General features: G+C 43.3%; 1 protein-coding gene across 7 annotated transcripts in view; it reads left to right on the top strand.

Moving 5' to 3' along the window:
- The window catches only part of MAPRE2 (microtubule associated protein RP/EB family member 2), a 159,219-nt gene that overhangs the window by 129,721 nt on the left and 6,773 nt on the right, over positions 1-22,725 (top strand). For all 7 annotated transcript variants that reach the window (XM_038543515.1, XM_038543517.1, XM_038543514.1 and 4 more), the window contains one exon: positions 20,848-20,987. In XM_038543515.1, the coding sequence (XP_038399443.1) occupies positions 20,848-20,987 (140 nt within the window). The remainder of the gene's footprint in view (positions 1-20,847; positions 20,988-22,725) is intronic.

Here is a 22,725-nt window from a genome sequence, read left to right as displayed (position 1 = left end):
TGTCGTTTGCTTTTAGGACAAGGCACAGTGAGCAAGTTGGTAAGAGGGGAGGAAGGTCCGTGGAGAAGAAATAATTGGTGATAGGGAAAAGGAGGGGAGATTTGTGGAGCAGGACCATTAAGCTGGAGGGAGAAAATGAAGTAAGTCAAGGGTGTTGATAAACATTCAGACAGGAAGAGGAATTTTTATTTTAACAAGTGCTGGGGAGAGGTTGGGTAAAAAGCCACAAGAAATTTGAGGAACAAAAATGTACGGCAGTTCAAACTGGCCTTCCAGTTTGGTCAGAAACTTCGACAGTGTAGTCAATGGGGGGAGAGAAAAGAAGAGTGGTGTGTTTTGTCCAATGGGGGGGGGACATGGACGGGAGGGGAAACCCAGGGTAGCTGGCATTTCTCAACTTAGGGCCTTTTTCTTTAGCTGTTAATGATGTACAGATTCAACTCAGCTGCCACTCTTTTTATTCCCCAAGTTTTTTAGTAGTGAAATCAGACAGGCCGCAGAAATCCCCCTCCCCCCCCACAATCACAACATGTCCTTGTATTGGTACCACTGCCCATGGTGCTGCCTTGGCTTTGTTTTCTAGCAGTTCCCCCACTGGTCTTTCACAGAAGCCACAGAGAAGTATGTGCTATTTTGATAGAATGTCCGTGAACCTGAACGAGAAACATATTTCTTCCAGAGCCTAAACTCTTGGGTGACAAAGCTCAGGAAACACGGTAAAGTCAACAGGTAATAAATAGGGTTTTTAATGTTGCAGAAGGCAGTAGTTCTTTTTTTTTTTTTTTTTTAAGATTTATTTATTTATTCAGAGAGAGAGAGAGGCAGAGACACAGGCAGAGAGAGAGGCGGCAGGCTCCATGCAGGGAGCCCAATGCGGGACTCCATCCCGGTCTCCAGGATCACACCCTGAGCTGCAGGCGGCGCCAAACCGCTGCGCCACCAGGGCTGCCCAAGGCAGTAGTTCTTAAGACTCACGTTCCTCATACCTTGACCACGTTTACCTCATTGGTTTTCATGAGGGAGAAAGGATATTTTCAAAAGTCAGACCAGTCATACCCTTTTAAACAAAATAGGTTCTGTCTCTTCGACATTGTGGGATGGAAAAATTATACCGCGGAAAAAATTATAGCAAGGTATACATCACATGTAGAACATTGTTTTAAAAGTTGTATGTGGGGATCCCTGGATGGCGCAGCGGTTTAGCGCCTGCCTTTGGCCCAGGGCGCGATCCTAGAGACCCAGGATCAAATCCCACGTCGGGCTCCCGGTGCATGGAGCCTGCTTCTCCCTCTGCCTGTGTCTCTACCTCTCTCTTTCTCTCTGTGTGACTATCATAAATAAATAAAAATGAAAAAAAAAAGTTGTATGTGATAGGTGAAAGGCTCCTATAAAGTAAGACCTCATTTATCTTGAGGTCATATATCCAACTCTTGGGAATACAGCCAAGAAAATGGAAGCCAAAATGTCTTCCAAGAGTCAAAATAGGTGTTATAAAATCTGTGATACAAAATGTGTAATTATAACAAACATGGAGATATGGTTTCTCAGCACATAACTTACTTAGGCAAGGAATACACTTACAGCAATAAAAAGGATAAGCATCAGTAAAAGAAGAGTCAAAAGACTTCAGAAAGCTTACTGAACACCCTGAATGCTTTATTATGGAATCAGGTAGGTCCATGCCTCTCTGTGTCCTTCAGTATCACTAGGACACCAGCCTGTATTAATTGATACACTCAGAGTTTCCTTCTAATTCTTAAGATTCTGTTTCATTTTCTATTGATAATCCTCTCCCCCATGAATTACTTACAGTCTCTAAAGTGGCCTCCCTGCCTCTGATCTGAAACCATCCAAGGCCATCCTCTTTATATACAAGACTGATTTTGTTCATCCAAAATTTAAGACAAAGTGCTTGATGCTGAGGTGTGAGGGTCAGCTCTCTGGGAGTTCTCAGATCTGTATCACAGTGATCTGACAGTGATGCCATATCAGTAACATTCAGCAGTAATTTCTGTTCCACCTCTAAGCCTTGTCATTTCTCAACCATCTGCATTAGTGGAAACTAGCAGTGGCTGTTACAATCAAAGCAGGAGATCGTCTTTATTTTTTTCCTTTGGCTTTGGAATACTTGACTGGTTTTACAGTGGATTTCTTTCTCCCCAATATTTCCTTAGGCTAATATTAAAATTAAGTTGCATGTCCTGACTATAACAAATATAAGAACAGTAAGTAGAAGCTCCAGAGCATCTTGTGGCAAAGGGCCCATATTAGAGTGGAAATATGATCATGGAATGGATTATCCACATGTTGATAATTAAATACTATCTAAATCGGAAAAAAAAAAGTGTTTTCATCATACAGATGACTTCTGTAGCCATGCACCATGGGTTGTTTGCTTTTGTGTAAAATAGACGCATTCTGCTGCTACGAGAATGTGCTAGATTTTTCTGCCAATTCAATACAGACACAAAATGTCCTCCTGCAGATTCAGAGCAGCCGTAGAGCCCACTGGTGTCTTTCTGTAGTTGGGTGACTTACCTGGTCTAAAATGAGCTTCAGCATAAGCAGAGGCTGTCACATCAGGGTGACAATTAATTGGCAAGTCTTGTTCGATCTACCTTCTGACGAATCACATCTTGAATTGCTTTTGATCTACCAACAAGGAGCATGTATTAAAATACACATTTTCATAATGATAGATACCTTTTAAGTGCATATATCATTGTGAATCATGTTGTTTATCAGTTTATTGCAATGAGCCTTTTTGGCAACTCAAGATAGCTGGCAGGGGCCGGGGGGGAACCAGTCGTTAAGTGTGTGCACTTACTAAACTTAAAAGGAAATTTGAAGTTGCGGTTCCTATAGCAACCACAGCTTAGACACATTGCAAATTCACATATATTAATGTATTTAAATCAAATTCTCATATACAAATATAGTGTGATGGATTTAGAGTTGCTATGGAAATTGAGTGTGTGCTGTCTCTTTTCCTGAGGGACTTGAGTGTTCCAGCCTTAAAATGAGATCAATAGAAATATTGGAAAAGTGGCTTCAAAGAGGAAGCAACCTAAGTATAATAAAGGATTTGAACAATCATACTTAAATCCCTAAATGTAGATGTAAACAAATCCTGATGGTATTTTCCTAAACTATTGAATATGTGACTACTCAGTTATCTTTAATTTGGTTTCTCTAAGGCTGTTCATAGGATCTTAACAAGGTGACCAGGTTTATTGGTATTTGCTGACCAACTGTAATCTAAATAAACATTGCCTGTCACTTTCTCTGGAGAGAGAAGAGTTGCTTTTACTTTCCCAAAATGTTTGTTCTATTTTATGTTTTTAGGAGAAGCAGTGAAATGTAGCAGTTTATAGTTTTTTTGTCCTTGTTCTGATCTTGATTTTATGGCCCAAAATAGGGTGTCTGTTGGTACCACGTGTGCTTGAGAAGCATATGTATTCTGCAGTTGTTGGTTGTGGAGTGTTTTAGAAATATCAGATCAAGGTAGTGGATACTGTTACTCAGATCCTCTCTGTTTTTACTGATTTTTTTTTTTTTTGTCTAGTTCTAATAATTGGCTGTGAAAAGGGTGTTACACTGATGTGAAATTGTCTTCAGTTCCCTCAGTTTTCGTCTCCCGTATATTAGGCGCATACGTATTTATGATTAAGTCATTCCAAAGAATTGACCTTTGTATTTTATGCAGTGCCCCTCTCTATCTTTGTTAAAACTCTTAGTCTTGAAGTCTATTTTATCTGATACTAAACTCTACTTTCCTTATGCTTAACTGTTTGCATGGTATATCTTTCCCCATGATAAGTTAAATTTCTACCTCTCTGACTTTATATTTAAAGTGTGCCTCTTGTAAAAAGCATATAATTGGGCCTTGCATTTTTATTCATTTCATAATCTCTGGACATTGCAGTATCCAGTTCATTACGACTTAATGTAATTAACTGATTTGGCAGGATTTAGGTCTACCATATTATCATTTGTTTTCTGCTTGTCCCCTCTGTTTTATCTGTCTCTTTCCCCCACCCCCTTTTTTTTTAAAGTAGGCTCCATGCCTGGCATGGTCCCAGCACAAGGCCTGAGCTCACAGCTCTGAGATCGAGTCAGATGCTTAACCAACTGAGCTACCCAGGCACCCTTGTTTCTCTTTTCCTGTTGTCTTCTGGATCTTTTTATGATTATTATTTTTTCCAGTTTTATTATGAAATAATTCACATATATCACCATGTGAGTTTAAGGAGTACAGGATGATGGTTTGATTTACAGGTATTGTGAAACCACAATAGGTTCAGCCAACATCTATCTCCTCATATAGATACAATAAAAAGAAAACAAGTCTCTCCTTGTGATGAGAACTCTGAGGATCTACTCTCTTAACAACTTTCCTATAAATCAAACATCACTGTCAGCTGCAGTTATCATGTTGTGCATTATATCCCTAGTACTTACTTATAACTGGAAGTTTGTACCTTTCGGCCACCTTCTTGCATTTCACCTCACTGTGCTCTCTGCTTCTAGTCACCACGATGTGATTTCTTTTTGTTTGTTTGTTTGTTTGTTTGTTTGTTTGTTTTAAAGAGTTAACAGGTGAGATCATACAGTCTTTGTGTTTCTGTCTGACTTATTTCACTTAGCATAATGCCTTCAGGGTCTACCCATGTTGTTGCAAATGGAAGGATTTTGTTTTTTTATGGCTGAAAAATATTCCTGTGTGTCTGTGTGTCTATCCCACAATTTATCCATTTATCCATTGACAGACGTTTAGATTGTTTCAATGTCTCAGCTGTTGTAAGTAATGCTGCTGTGAACATGAGGATGCAAATACCTTTCTGAATCAAAGGAATTAGGGGTGCCCGGGTGGCTCAGCTGGTTATGTCTGACTCTTGATTTGGGCTCAGGTCATGATCTCAGGGTATTGAGATCTTGAGCCCCAACATCAGGCTCAATGCTCAGTGGGGAGTCTACTCTACTACATCTACTCAATGAAATGTTTTCATTTCCTTTGGATAAATACTCAGAACTGATGAGTCATCTAGCAGTTCTATGTTCAGTTTTTTGAGGATCCTCCTTACAGACTTTTGTAGTGGCTGCACCAATATGCAGCCCCACCAACAGTGCACAAGGGTGCCCTTTTCTCCACATCCTCATCAGCATTTGTTCTTTCTTATCTTTTTGGTGATAGCTGTTCTGATGGGAGTGAAGTGATACCTCATTGTGGTTTTAATTTACATTTCCCTAGTGAATGCTAATGTTGAGCATCTTCTCATCTACCTGTTGGCCTTTCATATATCTTTGAAAAAATGTCTGTTCAGGTCCTTTGTCCATTTTTTTTTAATTGAGGTGAGTTATTTGCTTTTTTTATTTTAAGATTTTATTTATTTATTCATGAGAGACACACACAGAGAGGCAGAGACATAGAGGGAGAAGCAGGCTCCCTGCAGAGAGCCCAGGATCATACCCTGAGCCAAAGACAGATGCTCAACCACTGAGCCACCCAGGTGCCCTGAGTGATTTGCTTTTTTGCTCTTGAATTGTAGGAGTTCTTTATGCATTTTGGATATTAATCTCTTGCCAGATACATGGTTCACAAATCTTTTTCCCGTGCTGTAAGTTGTCTTTTCACTTTGTTGTTGGTTTCTTTTGCTAAGCAGAAGTGTTTTCGTTTGATGTGGTCCCACTTGTTTGTTTATTTATTTTTGCTTGTGCTGTAGGTGCCATATCCATATTCTGGATTTTTAAAATATTGTACATTCCATCTTAATTTATTGCCTGGCAACCCTTGCTCCCAGTGTCCTCTGTTATAGTTGTCATATGTATTACATCCACATATATTATATACCCCACAGGGCAATGTTATAACTTGTTTTAAACTGGCTATTGTTCAGTTTAAACTGGCTTGAGCATTTCAAATATGCTTATTTTACACTGAAATGTGCTGTATGTTTAAAATGCATCCTGGATTTAGAAAACTAAGTGTGAAGAATGAAGAATATAAATATAAAACCTCTAAAAGTTTTATTGATTATATGTAGAAATTATAATCTGTATATATTGTATGTGTTTTGCACATATTAAAATTAATGTCTTTAAATTTTTAATAACATGATTAACATTACATTTCTATGAGGCAGTGGTGTTTTAAGCAAACGTGTATTTTAAAGAATCAAGAGAAAAAATAGAGGGTTTTTTTCTCCCCAACTTTTTACCATTTCCAGTCTTCTTCAGTCATTCCTAAAGATCCAAGTTCCCTACTGATTTCATTTCTCTTCATACTGAAGTACGTGCTTTATAGCATTTCTCATAGAGCAAGTCCCATGGCAACAAATTCTTTTAGCGTCCTTTTTCTGTAAGTGTCTTTATTTCACCTTCATTATTGAAATTTTTCTGTCAATAAAGAATTCCAGCTGATTATCCTTTCCTTATGAACTTTTAAAGATGTTGTTTCAGTGTCTGTGGCCTCCAAAGATAAGAAGTGCTTGCTCATTCTAATCATTCTTCCCCTGTTTGAATACATTGTTTTTCTCTGGGTGCAGTCAGGATTCTTTTTATCTTTGGTTTTCAGTAGTGTGACTGGGATGGGCCTAATGGCTCCCTTTGAATTTATCTTGTTTTCAAGTTCATTAAGCTATTTAAATCTGTAAACTTTGTCTTTTATCATATTTGGGAAGTTTGCAGCCATTATTTCAGACATTTTTTTCAGCTCCATTCTCTCTATCCTCTCCTTCTGGGACACCATTTATCCATATGTTAGAGCTGAAATTATCCCACAGCTTCCTGAGGCTCTGTTCACTTTTTTCCCCAGCATCTCTTCTCTTCTTTAGATTAGAGGTTTTCTAGTAATACATCTTCAGGTTTACCCTCTTTTTCCTCTGTCATCTCTCTTAAATTGAGCATTTTTAAAAGTTCAGTTATTGCATGTTTTCAGTTGTTAATTCACTTTTTTTCTGATACTGCCTACCTTTTGTTTATTATGAATGTACTTCACTAAGCATGGTTATGATAGCTGCTTAAAGTTCTTGTCTGCTAATTCCACCATCCCGACCACCTCACAATTGGCATCTGTTGATTTTATTTGAGAACGTGTCACATTTTCCTGGCTCTTCATATGTTGAGTAATTTGGGATTGTATCATAGACATTGTGATGCTTTATTTTGGACATTGCAGCCTTTCGTGTATTGCTTCAAAGAGTGTTGATGTTTTTGATTTAACAGGGGCTTAATTAGAGTCCAAGTAAAAGGTAATCAAGAAGTTGGATTTCACTCAAAGGGTCCTAACGTGGACCTTAGGCCTGTGCCTTCGTGCAGGACTTCTTTTCCTCATTACTGACAAAACATATGTCTTCACTTACCTTTTAAGAAAAGTTTGCCCTTTAAAAAAAAAAAGATTTTATTTATTTATTCATGAGAGACACAGAGAGAGAGAGAGAGGCAGAGACATAGGTAGAGGGAGAAGCAGGCTCCCCTGTGATCCCAGGATCACACCCTGAGCCAAAAGCAGAGTTCAACCACTGAGCCATCCAGGCATCCCAAAAGTTTGCCCTTTAAACACAAACATTGCTCTCACCCCAAAGCCATTATTTATTCCAAAAAAATGCATTTTCCTGTGTCTACTCTTTAGACCAGACCAGTCCATGATGGCATTTGGCTTCTCAAAGGCATAGGGGAAACACAGGCATCTTTCTTGTCCCTTCTTGATCTCTCTCTATCAAGATGAGTCATGCCTATTCTTGCACCTCCCCGGTGTGTTTCTGCTATTAACTGTCCTCACAGTCCCCTGTCATCTAACCACATACCTGCTCACTTCTTCAAGGATCATATGTTCATTTTAAGAGATCATGTAATATCAACTCAAAACAAGGAATAGGTGCATTTTTACCAGTCTCATAATTAGCAAGAATCATCTTATTACATGAACACTGTATCTTTTGCTCCATCGCTGGCTGGGTCAGCATTGCATTCCCTTGGCCTCCTGCTAGTAAGAAAGCATCCATCCCATCACTAAGCTGCATTCCAGGTATGGCTGCTCATGGGAAAGATAAGGGTATTGGTGGTTTTGTTCCTCCAGTTATACATCTGTCTTATGTAAGATATATAAATGATGCACCACTGGGCAGAGGGATACTTTTCTCCTCAAAGAATAATTAAAACTGCATTTCTCAACCTGGAATGAGAAAACCACAGCATACAATATGAGCAATCTGCCTTGTCAGGACACTGACTGTCTATGAGTTTGGAATATTGAGGGCACAGAGAGGAACAGAGACATGAAGAATTCAGGAGCTTCAGATCAAAATGTTCTGGGAGTATCTAAGGACGAAATCGAGAACCTTCTTCCTAGGAACAATTATGCATTTTTTATTGCCATCCCAATGTGTTTGTTTACGAGACAGCATCTTTGACAGGTGATTTACTAATGCTGTTTACCACCTTTAGTTATTTTGGCTCTTTGAAATCAAAATATGACATAGTTTTCCATAAAACTAGAATTTTTGAAGGCTTAGAGATCAGAACCTACAACCATTACCCCTGTTTTGAGGTGGAGAATCCGAGGCACAGAGAGGTTAAGTAACTTGCCAGAATCACACACTAGAAATAGAGGATCCAAAGTTTGCTGGACACTGTGATTCCAGAGCCGACACCCTTGAACCATTATATTGCCTCTGGAATATCATGGATGTGGTCTTATTTTATGTTATCTCCTCCTCACACTATATTGAGCCACAGTAAATTTTCACAAACCAAATTCAAATTGCATAGCATATGGAGGACATAAAAGGCTGTGTAGTGTCATAAAGGCTTGAAACAGAGCACATGCTGTTTGATTTGAATGACATTCGTTTTTTAAAATAGCAATTTTTAAAGTTTAAAAACATTCTTATTCATCCTTGCGACAGGCTCTCGGTCAGAGTTGCTAGACCTCATATAAATTCATAAATGCAGGAAGCGTTGAGCCATTTATTCCAGGCCTCTTCTCAGCCCCGGAGCAGAAATGTGTATGAAGTCTGGAATATTGAGCCCTAGATTAGTGGGATGACTAATCTCTGATTTCTTGATCCTTTGGTTCAGATCATTCTCTGAATAGATAATCTGGGCGACTTCAAAGGGAAGAGCAATAAGCCCCTCAGACAAAACTGGCATAATATGTCTTGGCATGCCATACTCTGTTTCCTCCCACAAGACTTTGCAGAAGAAGACCGAAGGCCTCCATTGTTATCTACCTGCAGCTGGAAAGCAGACCAACCTAGTCCTTTTGTAAACAGCTGAGTCCTTTCATACCTAGCACGTGTTATTTTTACTGCTTCCTAGGTTGTTGAAATATTACTTGGTTTTGCACTAAACCCCACATGTTACTCTGATCATCCTTTTTCTCTCTAAAGGAATAATAAGTTGGTGTTTGGCTTCTTAACCTCACAATAAAACTTGTGAGGCCTCAAGAGGCCATGACTTAGCATTTATTTTCAGTTTCCATAAACAATATCACAGATCACCCATACACCCATTTTTCTTTTTTACTGGTGCCATTCTTTGTCACTCAAGTATGTTGGGCAGGAATAGAAAACAGTTCTGACTTGGATGAACTTTCTAGACTCCCTTTGAATTGGGTGAACTAAACTATCAACCAGTTCTGTCTTGTTCAATCATTTTTCTCCATTGCAAGACACAGTGAAGGTTCTTATTTAGAATTTGTTGAATTGATGTAGATTGAATCTCTGCATGTCCATTTGGATTCAGGAAGACGCAGTCCTTAAGCTGATATATAGCTATTTTTGATAGCCATCACCTGAGGGAAGCCTCTTGTACTAGAGCCTAGGAAATTGCATCGTGCACTACACAGCAGTTCAGAAAAAAAATTCCTTAAACAGCACTTCCTATTTATTGGACCCGTTGCTGGTTTTGGGAAAGCCTTACTTGAGTTCTCATTCAGTCTCTCAACATGCATTTAAGGCTCTGGAGATACACCGTCATTCAGGGAAGTAACAGCCTTGTGATGAAACCTGGCAATAAATAGACAACAGCACTAAAGTGAGGTGCATTCTATCAGGGTGTGCCGGAAGACCACCTGAGCTGGTTTTGTGTATTCTAGAAATAGAAAAGCTTCTTGGGAAAAGTGAGATTTGACTAAGACTTAATGAGTAGAAATTAGCCAGGTCATGGGTATGGACAGGGGCACTGCAAGCAGAAAGAGTAGCATGTTGCCATCAACAGAGAATATGCTATATTCAGTGAAATGATGTGTGTGTTGTTCCCCGTGAATGTTGAGAGTAAGACTGCAGAGCTGAGCCATGCCCCTGTATGAGTTGAGAGGTGGTATTTATGTTGTGTTGCTGCAAAACAGCCGCTACAAACTTAGCAGCTTAAAACAACACATCTTGTGAAGTCCAGTTTCTGCTTAGCTGTGTTCTCTGCTTTAAGATCCCACCAGGCAGCCATCCAGGTATCTGCTGAGGCTGTGGTCTAATCAGAGGCTTCACTGGGGAGGGCTCCCTTGGGTTGTGACTGTTTCTTTGAGGCTGCAGAACTGAAGCTTTGGTTTCTTGCTGGCAGCTACTCTCAGTTCCCAGAGGCCACCTGCATTCCCTGCCACGTGGGCTTTTCCCAAATGTGTGCTTACTACATGGTGACTTGCTTCTTCAAAGCCAGTAGGAGGATTCTCTCTAACACATATGCTCACCAAACAGAGTTCTGTAGAGTACCATAATCACAAGGGGGACCTCCCATCACCTTTGCCATATTCTTTTAGAAGCAAGACAGGTCCCACCCACACTTGAGGCGAAGGGATTATACAGAGATGGGAATACCATCAGGCCAGGATCCCTGGGGGGAGGCAGTCATCTTAGGTTCTGTTGGTCACAGAGGTTACACTTTAAAGGGGGTAGTTGGGAGTCATTACAAAGTTTTTAGTACAAGTTTGCTCTTTGGTATAGAGAAACCATGAAGGGTATAGAGTTATAATCCAGAAGACTAGCTAAGAAGCTGTTACAACAAATCATTCAGGAGAGGATGTTGGCCTAAAACAAAGGTCATGGGACACGTGGGCTATGGAGACTTCAAGGAGATATAGTCAATAAAAGTTGAAGATTGGATATGAGAAGAGGAGAAGGGAAGCCAAGGATAAGGGATGCACACGTTGCTGGCGTAATGGTTGGTTGGTGGAAGCAGAGAGTCTGGTGCAGGAGAGGAGAGGACTCAGGTGGAGCTCAGCTCTGGTTCAGTGAGACTGAGCGCCAGCTGCTCTGTGGCCTCAGACCACAGCTCGCTCTCTGCAAGGGAATCTGGGTAAGATGGTATTCATGGAGCACAGCTGACTTGCCACCATCAGAAAAACAACTTCAAACACTGGTCTTGACAATAGAGTCAGTCGGACTGTATCCATACATTATGAAGTAATTGTGTTCGCCCCAAATAGCCATCTTAATTTGTAAGCTTTGTGCTGAAAGGACTGCCATGTGCCAGGAGTGCAGTTGACCCTGTGAGGGCATGGTGATGCATGTGTGTTTTCGTTCTTAATGGTCTGGCTAGGTTTGTTGGGCTGCTTCAACCACCAGCTTTTCCTATCATTGCAGTAGACAGGCAAGGCAGTGTTCCCCTAAATTGTTGCGATTCTTGTGTTATTGTTTCTTGGGAGTGAAGGATTCTCACCATTTCTAAAGAGACATTGCTGCTCTGAGGACAATTTAAAAATAAGAATTTGAACCAAGATAGTGATTGGTTAGCACTTAATGTTTTCAGAGCACACGCACTTCCTTGTCTACCAAGATATGAGAGGTGCGAAAAGACAGCTGATCAAGAGGAATACACACACCATGTTCAAATAACTGTTCAAAAGTTAGATTTTTTTAATACTTGAGCCAATTTGAGAGGAGGAGTTCTTGTGCATTTTTTCCCACTATGAAAAATTCTCTGAAACCATAGTGACTCAGGCAGAGTCTGGAAAATACTGGAGAATCACATGATGGCTAAAAATAAGCACATCATTTCCAGCATGGACAGTAACCAGGGCAGAAGTAACTCGGTTTTGTGAATGCTCACACTGGCTGGCCATGCTCAGCCCTCTTGCCCATCACAGGCAGGCTTTGAGACCCTGGCCAGGGAAGGGGAACTCTCAGGCTCTGACTCAGTGTAGCTCTCTGGCATGCTCTCTCAGGGCAGAGCCAGTAACTAGACTGTGCAATGACCCTTGAGCAGTGAATTGGGAGGGACACTAGCTGACTCCCAGCTCTTGTCCCTGCCTATTTTTCCTCAGCCCTCCCCCTGGAATCAGTAGCAGATGCCATTGATCAGAATGCCTTTTGTTACTGTTAATATTGCAAAATGCAAGTTGTATAAAATGGCCAGACGTTTGGTGCCTGTTTTATAGGGTACAGGGTTGTCTAAACTGGAGCGTTGTAAATGATTTACCAAAAAGAAAACTCATCTTGCGCACTCCCTGCTCACACCCTGGAGAATTACTGCAGTGGCCTCCTCCGTGGCCATTCTGCATCTGGCCTCACCCTTCCATGGTCTGTTCTCCACACGGCTGTCAGGCCACAGCACTCCTCTGCCCAGGACCCCACAGTGGCTCCCACTTCCCTCAGAATGAAAGCCCAGGCTCCTAACCCCCTAACCCCTGCCTCTGAGGCCCTAACAGTCTGCCCCCTCCAGGACCTGTAGACCTTCTCTCCTGCACATCCCCTGGCTTGCTCTGCTCCAGACTCCCTGGCTTCTGAATGGATGAGGCGGGGCCTTTGTCTAGAATGCTCTCCTCCTGGCTTTCCAGAAGGGCACCTGTACCTCTCTCAGGCCTCTGTTGAAACCTGACTTTCTCAGCAAGGCCCTGAAGTAAGGGGTACTTTGGAAAATGGCACGTCCCTTTCAGGGATCCTGGAAGTTGTGACTGTGGAGTTGTTGCATGAGATGTAGACTTCTTGGAGGAATGGGACTTCGGAACCAGGCTCACCCCCACACGTGTGGATCTTGCCACCTCCCATCTGTGCAGGACTGCCACAGGACTCCCACCTCTGGGCCTCTGTGCTCCTGACCCCTGTCTTTCCGAGCGGACCAGGGTCTGGTGAGGCCCATGCAAGGCTTGGGTGTCAGAGTGAGGGGTTGAGACTGGAGAGAGACGTGTGGTAGATGCTCAGGTTCCCTGGAGTTCATACTGAAAACGGCTGCTCTCTCACCCCTGGACCCAGCAGTGCTCACCTCTGTCCTACTTTTCTCTTTTCCATAGCATTTACTTGCTGGTTTATTATGTTATTAATTATCTAATTCCCCCATTAGAATGTAAATTCCACAGAGACAAGTATCTTCTGTTTCATTCATTGATTTATCCCAACTACCTTAAGCTGGCCAGGTACACAGTAGGAGCTCAGTAAGCATGGGCTGCATGAATGAAGGAGTCAAAGTAATTTAAGAAAGAGCACAGAGACTTGGCCTACAGCCTGCTGATTTTCAAGATAGACAGTAAATGGAACAGAAGAACCAATGTCTTGGTGTCCACTGGTGGTTTATGGGTTAAAATTTTTCATAGAGATTCTCTTGAAAATGAGCCGGATTTTCTTACTACTTTAGCAGCTTAGTTTTTATTTTTCTAGTGTCTAGAAATGGGAAATTGTGTACTTCATCATGAGTTGAATCACGTCTCCTTTGCTGAGTGGTAATAACGTGAGCTAGCATTATTGAGTACCTACTCAGGTGCCAGGCTCTTGTGTAAGGACTTTCCATGTATCAACTCATGTATCGTTCCCAACTCTGGGGAAACCGGCATTGCTGTTCCAGTCTTCGGCACAAACCCAGGCGGCAGCCCAGGCCCCGCCACACAGCCGGCAGCAGAGCCAGGATTCCTGTGAGGGCCGCCTGGTCGTAGGGCCCCCACACTGCCACCGCCTCCCTAAGGGCCAGGTGGAGGGTCGCCGTTTCCATGCCAGATCTTCATTCCCACCGGCTGATGGCTGATGTCCTTCGTGCCGCGCTCCAAGGTGCTCACACCAGGAGCTGCCCTCTTTGACAAGCTGACGCTCAAGTAGCGCAACTTTGCTGCTGGCTGCACTGGTGACAGAGCCTGAAGGGCTATGAACTCGCAATTGCAGAAGAGCCAGCCTTGTAAGAAGCTCTCAAACGGAAGCAGCCTGGAACCCCTGTTGATGTTCCATTTGGACTGAACTCGGGCCCCTGAGGGCCAGAGGTTTTTTTTCTGTTTTTGCTCTCGGAGAACACATTACAGATCTTACAGTGAGAAGGTATGGAGCATTTTTTTAAGGAATCAGGCTGAGACCTTGAATTTGTAGTAATTAGGACTGGCGAGGCCACGGTCAGTCACCCTGCAGTGTGACGGCTCGCGTGTCCGTTTTGTCACTGAGGAACAACCCTCTTCCTGTGGGCATTCACTCTTCTCGTCAGCCCAGCTCTATGTTCTGTCCCCAGCAGTGACTTTATTTACATTTCTTTTAGCCAAGTCCATTATCTCAGTTAAAAATTAGAATCTCTTTGCCAATGTAAAGAGGATAAGGAAGTGATGTGCGATCATCCACAAGTAACTAATCCTTGTAGGTACAGTGTATCTTCGGTCATGTTTCAGGTCTGTGGGGTTTTGTTTTTGAGCTATAACTGACCTACATCCTCACAGTTTCAGGTGTGCAACAGGTGGAGTATTTGTATAGATTGCGAAATGATCACCACAGTAAGGTCTGGTTAACATCCAACACCACACATAAGGACCATTTTTTTTCTTGTGGTAAGAACATTGAAGATCTGCTAAGATCTGCTTGCTGAGAGAGCTTAGCAACTCTGAAACGTAGTGTCGTGAATTATAACCACCTTGCTGTACGTCATGCCCCCAGACTGACTTATTTTGTAACTGGAGGTTTCTACCTTGGGACCACCTTCACCCATTTCACCCATTCCCTAGCTCCTGCCTCTATGGGGTCTGTAATTGAGTGAGAAGGACCTGGGGGTGGAGGGAATATGCTCTCAAAGTGAAGAAGCTGGGGATGACCAGAAGACGGCTTGCTTCCTGAGTGTGCGTGTGTGTGTGCGCATGTGTATGCGTATGCATGTGTACACATGTTTTTAATGTCTCTGTGGTTCTTGTCAACAGTATTAACATCATATTTTTAGCTCCTCTGTTTATGACTTTGGCAGAAGGAATACAGCAGATTAAGTGAGAAGAATTTTTAAATTCCATCAGAGCTCTGGCCATGAAAGATGAAGCCAAGTAAAGTGCTTTTCTTTGCTTTAGCGTTATGAATTCATTGGGCCTCATATGCCCCAAATGTAGCATTTTCCATGAACATTAAGCTACTAATTATTGACATTAGACACAGTGATAATGTGGCTTCACTAAGGCAGTGAATAAGGCCACTCTTTGTTGTTTTTTTTTTTTTTTTACAACTATGGTTAAAATGTCTAGAATCATATTTATACAACAAATCTTAAAGGCATTAATTAAGACAAAACTGCTCAAAGACTAGCATTGTAAATCATGTCCATATCCAATGAGTAAAGTCAGAGAATTACAGGGACTTGTACAGAATTTATGTCTATTTCCCCCACTTTTGAAACTCCTTTTTATTTTGAAAGGGGAAATTAGGGAGAGAAAGAAAAGCTCAAGGGAAAAACCATTCTTGTAAAACAGGGCTACCACTAATTATGTTTTCAGGACATCAAATGCAGCTTGAAAAAAAATTGGGGAATGGTTGATAGCTGTAAGGGGGAAAAAAAAACTCTATCTGCATTATAGCTGAAGTGCTACACTCCCTTTTAAAAGCCACTATGTGAATGTTTTTGTTTTTTTTTTGTTTTTTTTTTTAACAGACCAACTGAGAAACTTTTTTTTTTTAATTTTTATTTCTTTATGATAGTCACAGAGAGAGAGAGAGAGGGGGGGGGGGGGGCAGAGGGAGAAGCAGTCTCCATGCACCGGGAGCCCGACGTGGGATTCGATCCCGGGTCTCCAGGATCGCGCCCCGGGCCAAAGGCAGGCGCCAAACCGCTGCGCCACTCAGGGATCCCTATGTGAATGTTTTTCACATAAGCCTCGTTGAGCAGAGAGGCATGAGAAGGCACAGAAGCGAAGTGTCTGTGGGCTTAGGGGCGTTCCGGGAAGCAGGAAGGCAGCTACAGAGGACCCTGATCTCTAAAACCAGGATTAAGATGCCATCAAATAGGACATCATTGCGTCATCTCACAAAATTGGAATATAAATGGTAACTTACCTAAAAGTGATATATTGGTCTTAAATTTGCTGATGTGGATGAATTTTAGATTCCTAAGCACATCCTTATGCTAGCAGCCTAAGTAACTGGAAGAAGTCCTGGCCCCCCAGAAGCTGGGTACACTTTAGGGTTTGGTTCCTTGATAGGAGATGGTAAGACTTTTACAGCAAATAAAGAAAAACATAGTTCTTAACGGTCTAAGGAGTGTGATCTACTTTAGGCTATTGTTTACTGTTCTAAAAAGTAAACCATGAAATCGTTTAACAGAATGAATGTGTGAAAGACTTCATTTTCATTTTTATAAGTTTCACTCTTTAGTGTTTCTCAATGTGATAGCCGGGAGGGGTAAATTACTTCCATATCAAATTGTAGCTCGTGAGGATTTAAAGAGCTCACTTGACATTGTTTTGAAAAATGAGCCTTTACTTTAACCCTTTAATTGTGTAGTTTGTTTGGTTTTTTTTAAACCTTAAACCTCTGAAGACACTAAGATCTTCCATGAGTCTTTCCTGTGCTTTAATTTCTTCGTCCCGTGGGAGGTGGGTAAGTGCCCAGGTGACTGGCCCTGCCCGCTCTCGTCCTCCTTCAGCAGGCATTTCCCTCCTGTGCTCAGTTGCTTTCAGAATTTCAAAACCCCTGATTTTAAGTTTCAAATACTGATTGCTTCATCTGCTATTAAGTTTTTCAAATTCACTTTCCGTTCCTTTGTCCAGCCTGGGAGTGACCGTCCAGGGCAGGGTGGAAGCATGTGGCACGTGTAGGTGGGGAGCGTGGACCGTGCACCCCTGTCTCCACCAGCCCTGCCCCGTGGCAGAGGACGCAAGTCTGGTTTTCATCCTTCTCCTCTTGGAGAGATCGAGCGGCGGTGTTGCATGCCTACCAGGTGAAAGACAGGGACTGCCCCAGCTGACCCGGACAGGGTCCATGAAGCACAGGTGGCATTTTAAGGCCAAGACTCTGAGGTGCGGCCACGTCGGGCTCTGGCTATAGCAAGCGATGTGGGTTCTCGGGAGGAAGTGCACCCAGGACAGCCTCAGTCCCTGCAGCCGCTCTGGCCTGGCCCCCCGGGAGCTGCACAGGGTCTCGTGGGGCCCCCTGTTCCTCTCCCAGCCAGCTTCCCCTGGTAACTTGGTCTTCCCCATGACCCTTCCACTTTGACCTCATATCCACCCTTTCAGGTTTTCTCCAAGCTGCCTTTGATGATGTCCTAAAAATATAATCAGTACGGCTTCTGTTCCTTCCATGTCTTTCTTTTAAAATTTACACGAGGCTGGATAAGGCAGGGCGGAGAGTGAGCGTCTGATGAATGTATGTCAGCTGTCGCACGCAGCCAGCCACATCGTGGCCACCGACCTGTGTAGGGAGACGGGCCCAGCGTGGGGCGGGGCGGCGCTCTCCGGGGAAGCCCCTACGGCAGGGCTGTGCGTCCCCTTCGGAAGAGGCAGCGAACAGGGCAGAGACTCGGCCCGCCCGGCACAAGCCAGCCTGCTCCTCTCAGAGTTAAACACTTACTGACTGAATTTCCCTATTTGCACTTCGTCCGGAATCCTAAGCAGTAATGGAGGGAGATCTGGAAACCAAGCGAGAGCTCTCCGAGCGGGAGGTGGGAGGCCCACCGTGTTCTTGCTCAGTTCCTTCCTGGGTTGCGGCCCTTGCGGCGGCGGCTTTGTCGCTGGCAGCACCTCCTCGTGCTCCCCCTGCTAGGGTTTCCCTGGACGGACACCTCTCCTAGCAGTTGCTTCGGCGTATCGTAAAAACTTCTGGGCCGGGCACTGAGATGGGCCTTGGGAACATAAAGTGGGGCCAACAAAGCAGATGCGACACGTACCTTGCCGTGTGTGAGTCTAAGGGAAGAACAGGCAAGCCTGATGGCCGCACCACGGCAGCGGACAGGTGCCGTGACCTCCCAGCGTGCGGGATGGTCCGCTTAGTCACTCAAAGGAGGGGAAGAGGAGTGTTTCGGGCAGGGGGGTACAGCCCGAATGTGTGGTCACGTAGCCAGGAATGCTGCCTTGTCCCTGAGAATGTAGAGTGTCGCCCTGCCTGGGCTTACACAGCTGTTACCCCGTGAGACTGTGAGCTCCTGGAGAGCAGGGATCGCGTACGTGCTGTGTGGTAGGTACTGGATAAGCGTGTATTTAGTAAGTAAGAGGTGTCGAACATCATCTTGAAGCTGCTTTCTGTTAGATTTTATTGATATTAAAATATGGCATACTGCTTATAAAAAGGTCTGAAATAACTTGATTTTCCAGAAGCTTTTTCCACAGTGAGGCTGGCCCATAGCTGCTCTCGGGGAGCACGTGCCAGATCGGCATGTCCTCCCCTTATCACCTCTGCTGTTACGCACATTGTTCTCTCTACCTCGTTGGCATGGCCTTTAGAGAGCCTGGCCAGTGGGACACAGATGTGAGGTTCCAAGAGTATGTTCTGTGGGCTTCTACAGAGATAATCCTTGCAACTGTATGTGAATCACAAATAAAGCAAAGCACCAGGTCTCAAGAATCCTTGGGAAGGTCTTCTGCATAGGCGAGGTTTCCGGGTCACTGAAGATTTACTTTTGGATACTCTGTTTGAAGTCAGTTCCCAACTTAATTTTCTTATTTATTCATTCATTTATTCATTCATGAGAGACACAGAGAGAGAGGCAGAGACACAGGCAGAGGGAGAAGCAGGCTCCATGCAGGGAGCCCGATGCGGGACTCGATCCCAGATCCCGGGATCACACCCTGAGCTGAAGGCAGACACTCAACCGCTGAGCCACCCAAGCGTCCCTAATTTTCATTTTAAATTATATTAGGGCTTTCCCTAGAAATTTTTAGAAGAAAGTTCCCTTTTTTTCTTTGTTAACAGATTTTCAAGGCTATAATATTGCTAGTGCTTCTTGAGGGGGGTGTATGACATTGCATTTAGAACTGAGGACTCCAGGCACCTGAACTCCTCCTGTTTCCTGCTTTATAATTAGATCATTGGTTGAAACTTGTAACTGCTGTCAGCACACTTGGCTTCATTACCCCTGCCCCTTTCTGATCCTGGTACTGACAAACTGAAATTGGAAACCATGGAACCAAGTTGTATTTACTTGCTCGTGTGTTTATTTCAACACTTTTACCTTCTTTACCACTAAATATACATTCAGCTAAATATGATGCTAAGTCCAGTACTGGGGTTACAGAGGTGATGAACGCTGGTCCCTCGTGCTCCAAGAGCCTTCTGGAGGAGCAGAGAAGGTGTGGGAGCACGGTGAGAACTTGGGCAAACCCTTGCACATGAGAGGAGCACCCCCGCCAGGCTGGGCTGCCACAAGGTCAAGGTTGTGTTCAGAGGAAAAGGGACTGGCTGGGCCCCCAGTAATGACCCTGGGCTTCTTAATCCACAAAGTGTATAAACTTCATTGCATATACCTTGTGGCTTCTGTTGTGGCTGCAGAGGCCATTTCCTGTTGTCTACGTCATATTCTAGATTGTGAGTGCCTGTTAGGAACTGAGCTTCCAGTGGGTGAGCTCTTACCTGACATCAATGACCTTTTTCCCCTTAGTTTCTATCATTATTACGGATGCTGTTGAATCACTTGATTAAAGGGCTTATCCCAATGTAAGGGTGTACCTTTTTTCCATTACAGTAAGTAAAGTTTAAGGTAATATCTTGACATTGCATGAATGCCTTATTCCCCTAGAACTTCTCACTTAATGTTTTACAGTCAGTGAGCCATTCCTGGATCAGTTACATTTGTTCCAAAATTGTGATTTTTACCAGTTCTAACATTTCTTCTACGTTTACTAGCTATCCATGTTCTATAAAAACCTTCGTATCCTCCCTCCCTTCTTTTTTCCCCTTCTTTCTCTTCATCATTATAGAGTTTTCTTTATTCAGTGCATTACAATCTATTAGAGCCATTATTGTTTTGATACATGAAAATGCCCCAAGCGTGGCTAGTTGGAAGCACCTTCAAACTGGTCCCCATACCTATTGACATTAGTTCGTGAGCACATCCTTGCTTTTTGACACAAAAAGGCATTCCAGGCTCACCCTGTACTTCCCTTGCCCCACCCATGGAACCCGCCACCTCTCAAGAAGCTCTCTTTGTGCAGAATAAAATTTAGAAACCAGGACATAGGCACCAGGAGGAACACACACTCGTATGAAGAAGTCATTGCTCCCAGATGCTTTCAGTGGCTAAACCTAGGAAACAAAAGAGGAGAAAAAAAATACCTTTGTACTGATGCTTTTTCTAAAGTATTCATCTATTTATGAACTCTTTTGTTTTTTAGAAACTCAATTATGGTGATGCTTGGAGGTTATCTAAGAACCTTTCCTCTTAAAAAAAAATATCTTTATATCTTTAAATCTCTTGGATAAGAATAAATGTGTTATTCTTATCTCTCCAGAGGGAGAAAGGACAACTTAATCTCATACTGAGGGGGGAAAAGTGCTCAGAAAGGTTAAATACGTTGCCCAAGCCGACCCTTTCGTACTATGTGCACTTTTTCTAAGTGTATGTATGCTGTTTCTTTGATTGGAAAGGGTCATGGGGGGCTACCTTCTATACTTTTTAGTAAACTCCTTTTATATCCTACATTTGTGATAGATCTAAAAAGTGTCCTTCATCTTGCCAATATTTGTAATCTATTCTGGTTACTTTCAGGTGCGGCTAAATCAAGCCCAGCGTCTAAGCCAGGATCCACACCTTCTCGTCCCTCATCAGCTAAAAGGGCTTCGTCCAGCAGCTCAGCATCCAGATCTGATAAAGATTTAGAAACACAGGTCATACAGCTTAATGAACAGGTAACTCCTCAGTCCTGGCCTGTGTCTGAGAGGGGAAGGAGGGAGAAAAAAAACTTGGAGGCCTGAAATAAGGGAGGAGGCAGTGGTTTCAAACACGTTAGGGACTAAAGGAATTGTTCAGGCAGATAAAGTCAGTGTCCCTCTAGGAATGAAAGATGTTCATCAGAAATCTCAAAGCTGTACATTAAGACAGAAAGAGGACTCAGTCTCTGGTAAATGCAGGTTTATAGGCCAGGGTCCCGCTCACCCCACCCCTACACCATGCACACGCCTCAGTGCTGGTCACAAGCTCCAGGCTGTCCACTTAAGGCCAGTCTGGATGGCATCTAACATTGGAGTTAGGGTTAGTCTTTTCCTCCTTCCTTTCCTTCAACTATTAGTCAAGCCTGTTCTATGTGACAGACTCCGTGCTTGATGCTAATAATATATAATGGTAGTGAGAGAGAGAGAGAGAGAGAGAGAGACCTTCCCTTCCCTTGTAGAGCTTAGAGCAGTTGTAAGGGATGGGTGATTAGGCCAGCAAAGTGAGCACCTAATACTTCCCACAAACACCAGAAGTTTGATGCCACAGAAGCACTGAACCCCATACTTGGGGGTTGGGGCGTTCAGAAAGGCCACAGCTGTGTTTTAAGTTGAAGAATGTTCCCTTTTGTCTAATATTCCTCAGGGTTACCGTAAATCTAACTCTACTGTCTTTGAAATTTTCACTTTAAAAGTTTAGGTATGCTGTCTACCTAACAACAGCTAATTTTGCCCAAGATTATATGTAGTCGAAAGGTAATAAAACCACTGGTAGCATAAGGCCCACTGCAGAAGCCACCTCCCCTGACCCTGAGTTGAGGAGAGTCTTTTATCCTGGCTGCTCCCGCTACTGGGAGAGGAGCCTTTATTCACGGTTCTTCAGCTGTTCCCAGCCAAGTGGCTGGACTATTCCCGGTGATTAATCTGATTCCTGATGAGCCAGCAAGAGTCTGGAAACAGTTTTTTGAGATAATTGTATATTTGCAATCAGGAGTCTAGTTTAAGAGCAGACGATTGCTTAGCTAGGGTGTTTCTTTACAATTCTGATCACTTTAATGAAAATGGTGAAACCTGAAGTCATCCCATGGATTGGACTTTGATTTAGAAGCTGTGGAATGTTGTAACTACCTGCTGATTCTCAGTTTGAGCCCATATGAAATTTCCAGTAATAGGTTCTTCTCAAATAGAAGGCAGGTGGGATGGCCATAATGAGCCTTGGGTCACATGCCCAAGGCTCCAAGCAACTGAGAGTAGATCCAGAGAGAATCAGGCGTGGGTCTGTGGTGCTTGAGGTTTATAACCCATTCTCCTTAGGAACCCAAGTTCTTTTGATATCTTTATTACCTCTTGTTCTGTCACCATCTGTCTCCTCCCTGTGGGGGAGGTACACCTCCTCCCTCCCCCTCTACCACACCCAAGCCTCCAACCTTCCAAACCAGAGTGTAAGCACATGGAGACCTCGAGATCCTTCCTGCCTCTCTCCCATTCAGCCTCAGCCAGCTAGACCCACTTCCTCTCCTTGGGGCTGGCTCTACATTCCCATTAGCTATCCAGTTACGCAAAGAGCCTCCCATCCCCAGGGGAGCCAGCCCTCCTCATCCTGTTATCCAAAAACATCACTCTAGAGGGGAGAGAGGACAAAGAGCAAGAGGAGCTTTCTGGTGGTCTTGTAATTCCATTATTACTTCCAAAGGGCTTCCCTCTCCAGCCTGCCCCC

The sequence above is a fragment of the Canis lupus genome, chromosome 7 (genome assembly GCF_011100685.1).
Source record: "Canis lupus familiaris isolate Mischka breed German Shepherd chromosome 7, alternate assembly UU_Cfam_GSD_1.0, whole genome shotgun sequence".
NCBI lineage: Eukaryota > Metazoa > Chordata > Mammalia > Carnivora > Canidae > Canis > Canis lupus.
Note: the sequence above shows the minus strand (reverse complement) of the source record. Positions and strands in the feature narration are given on the sequence as shown.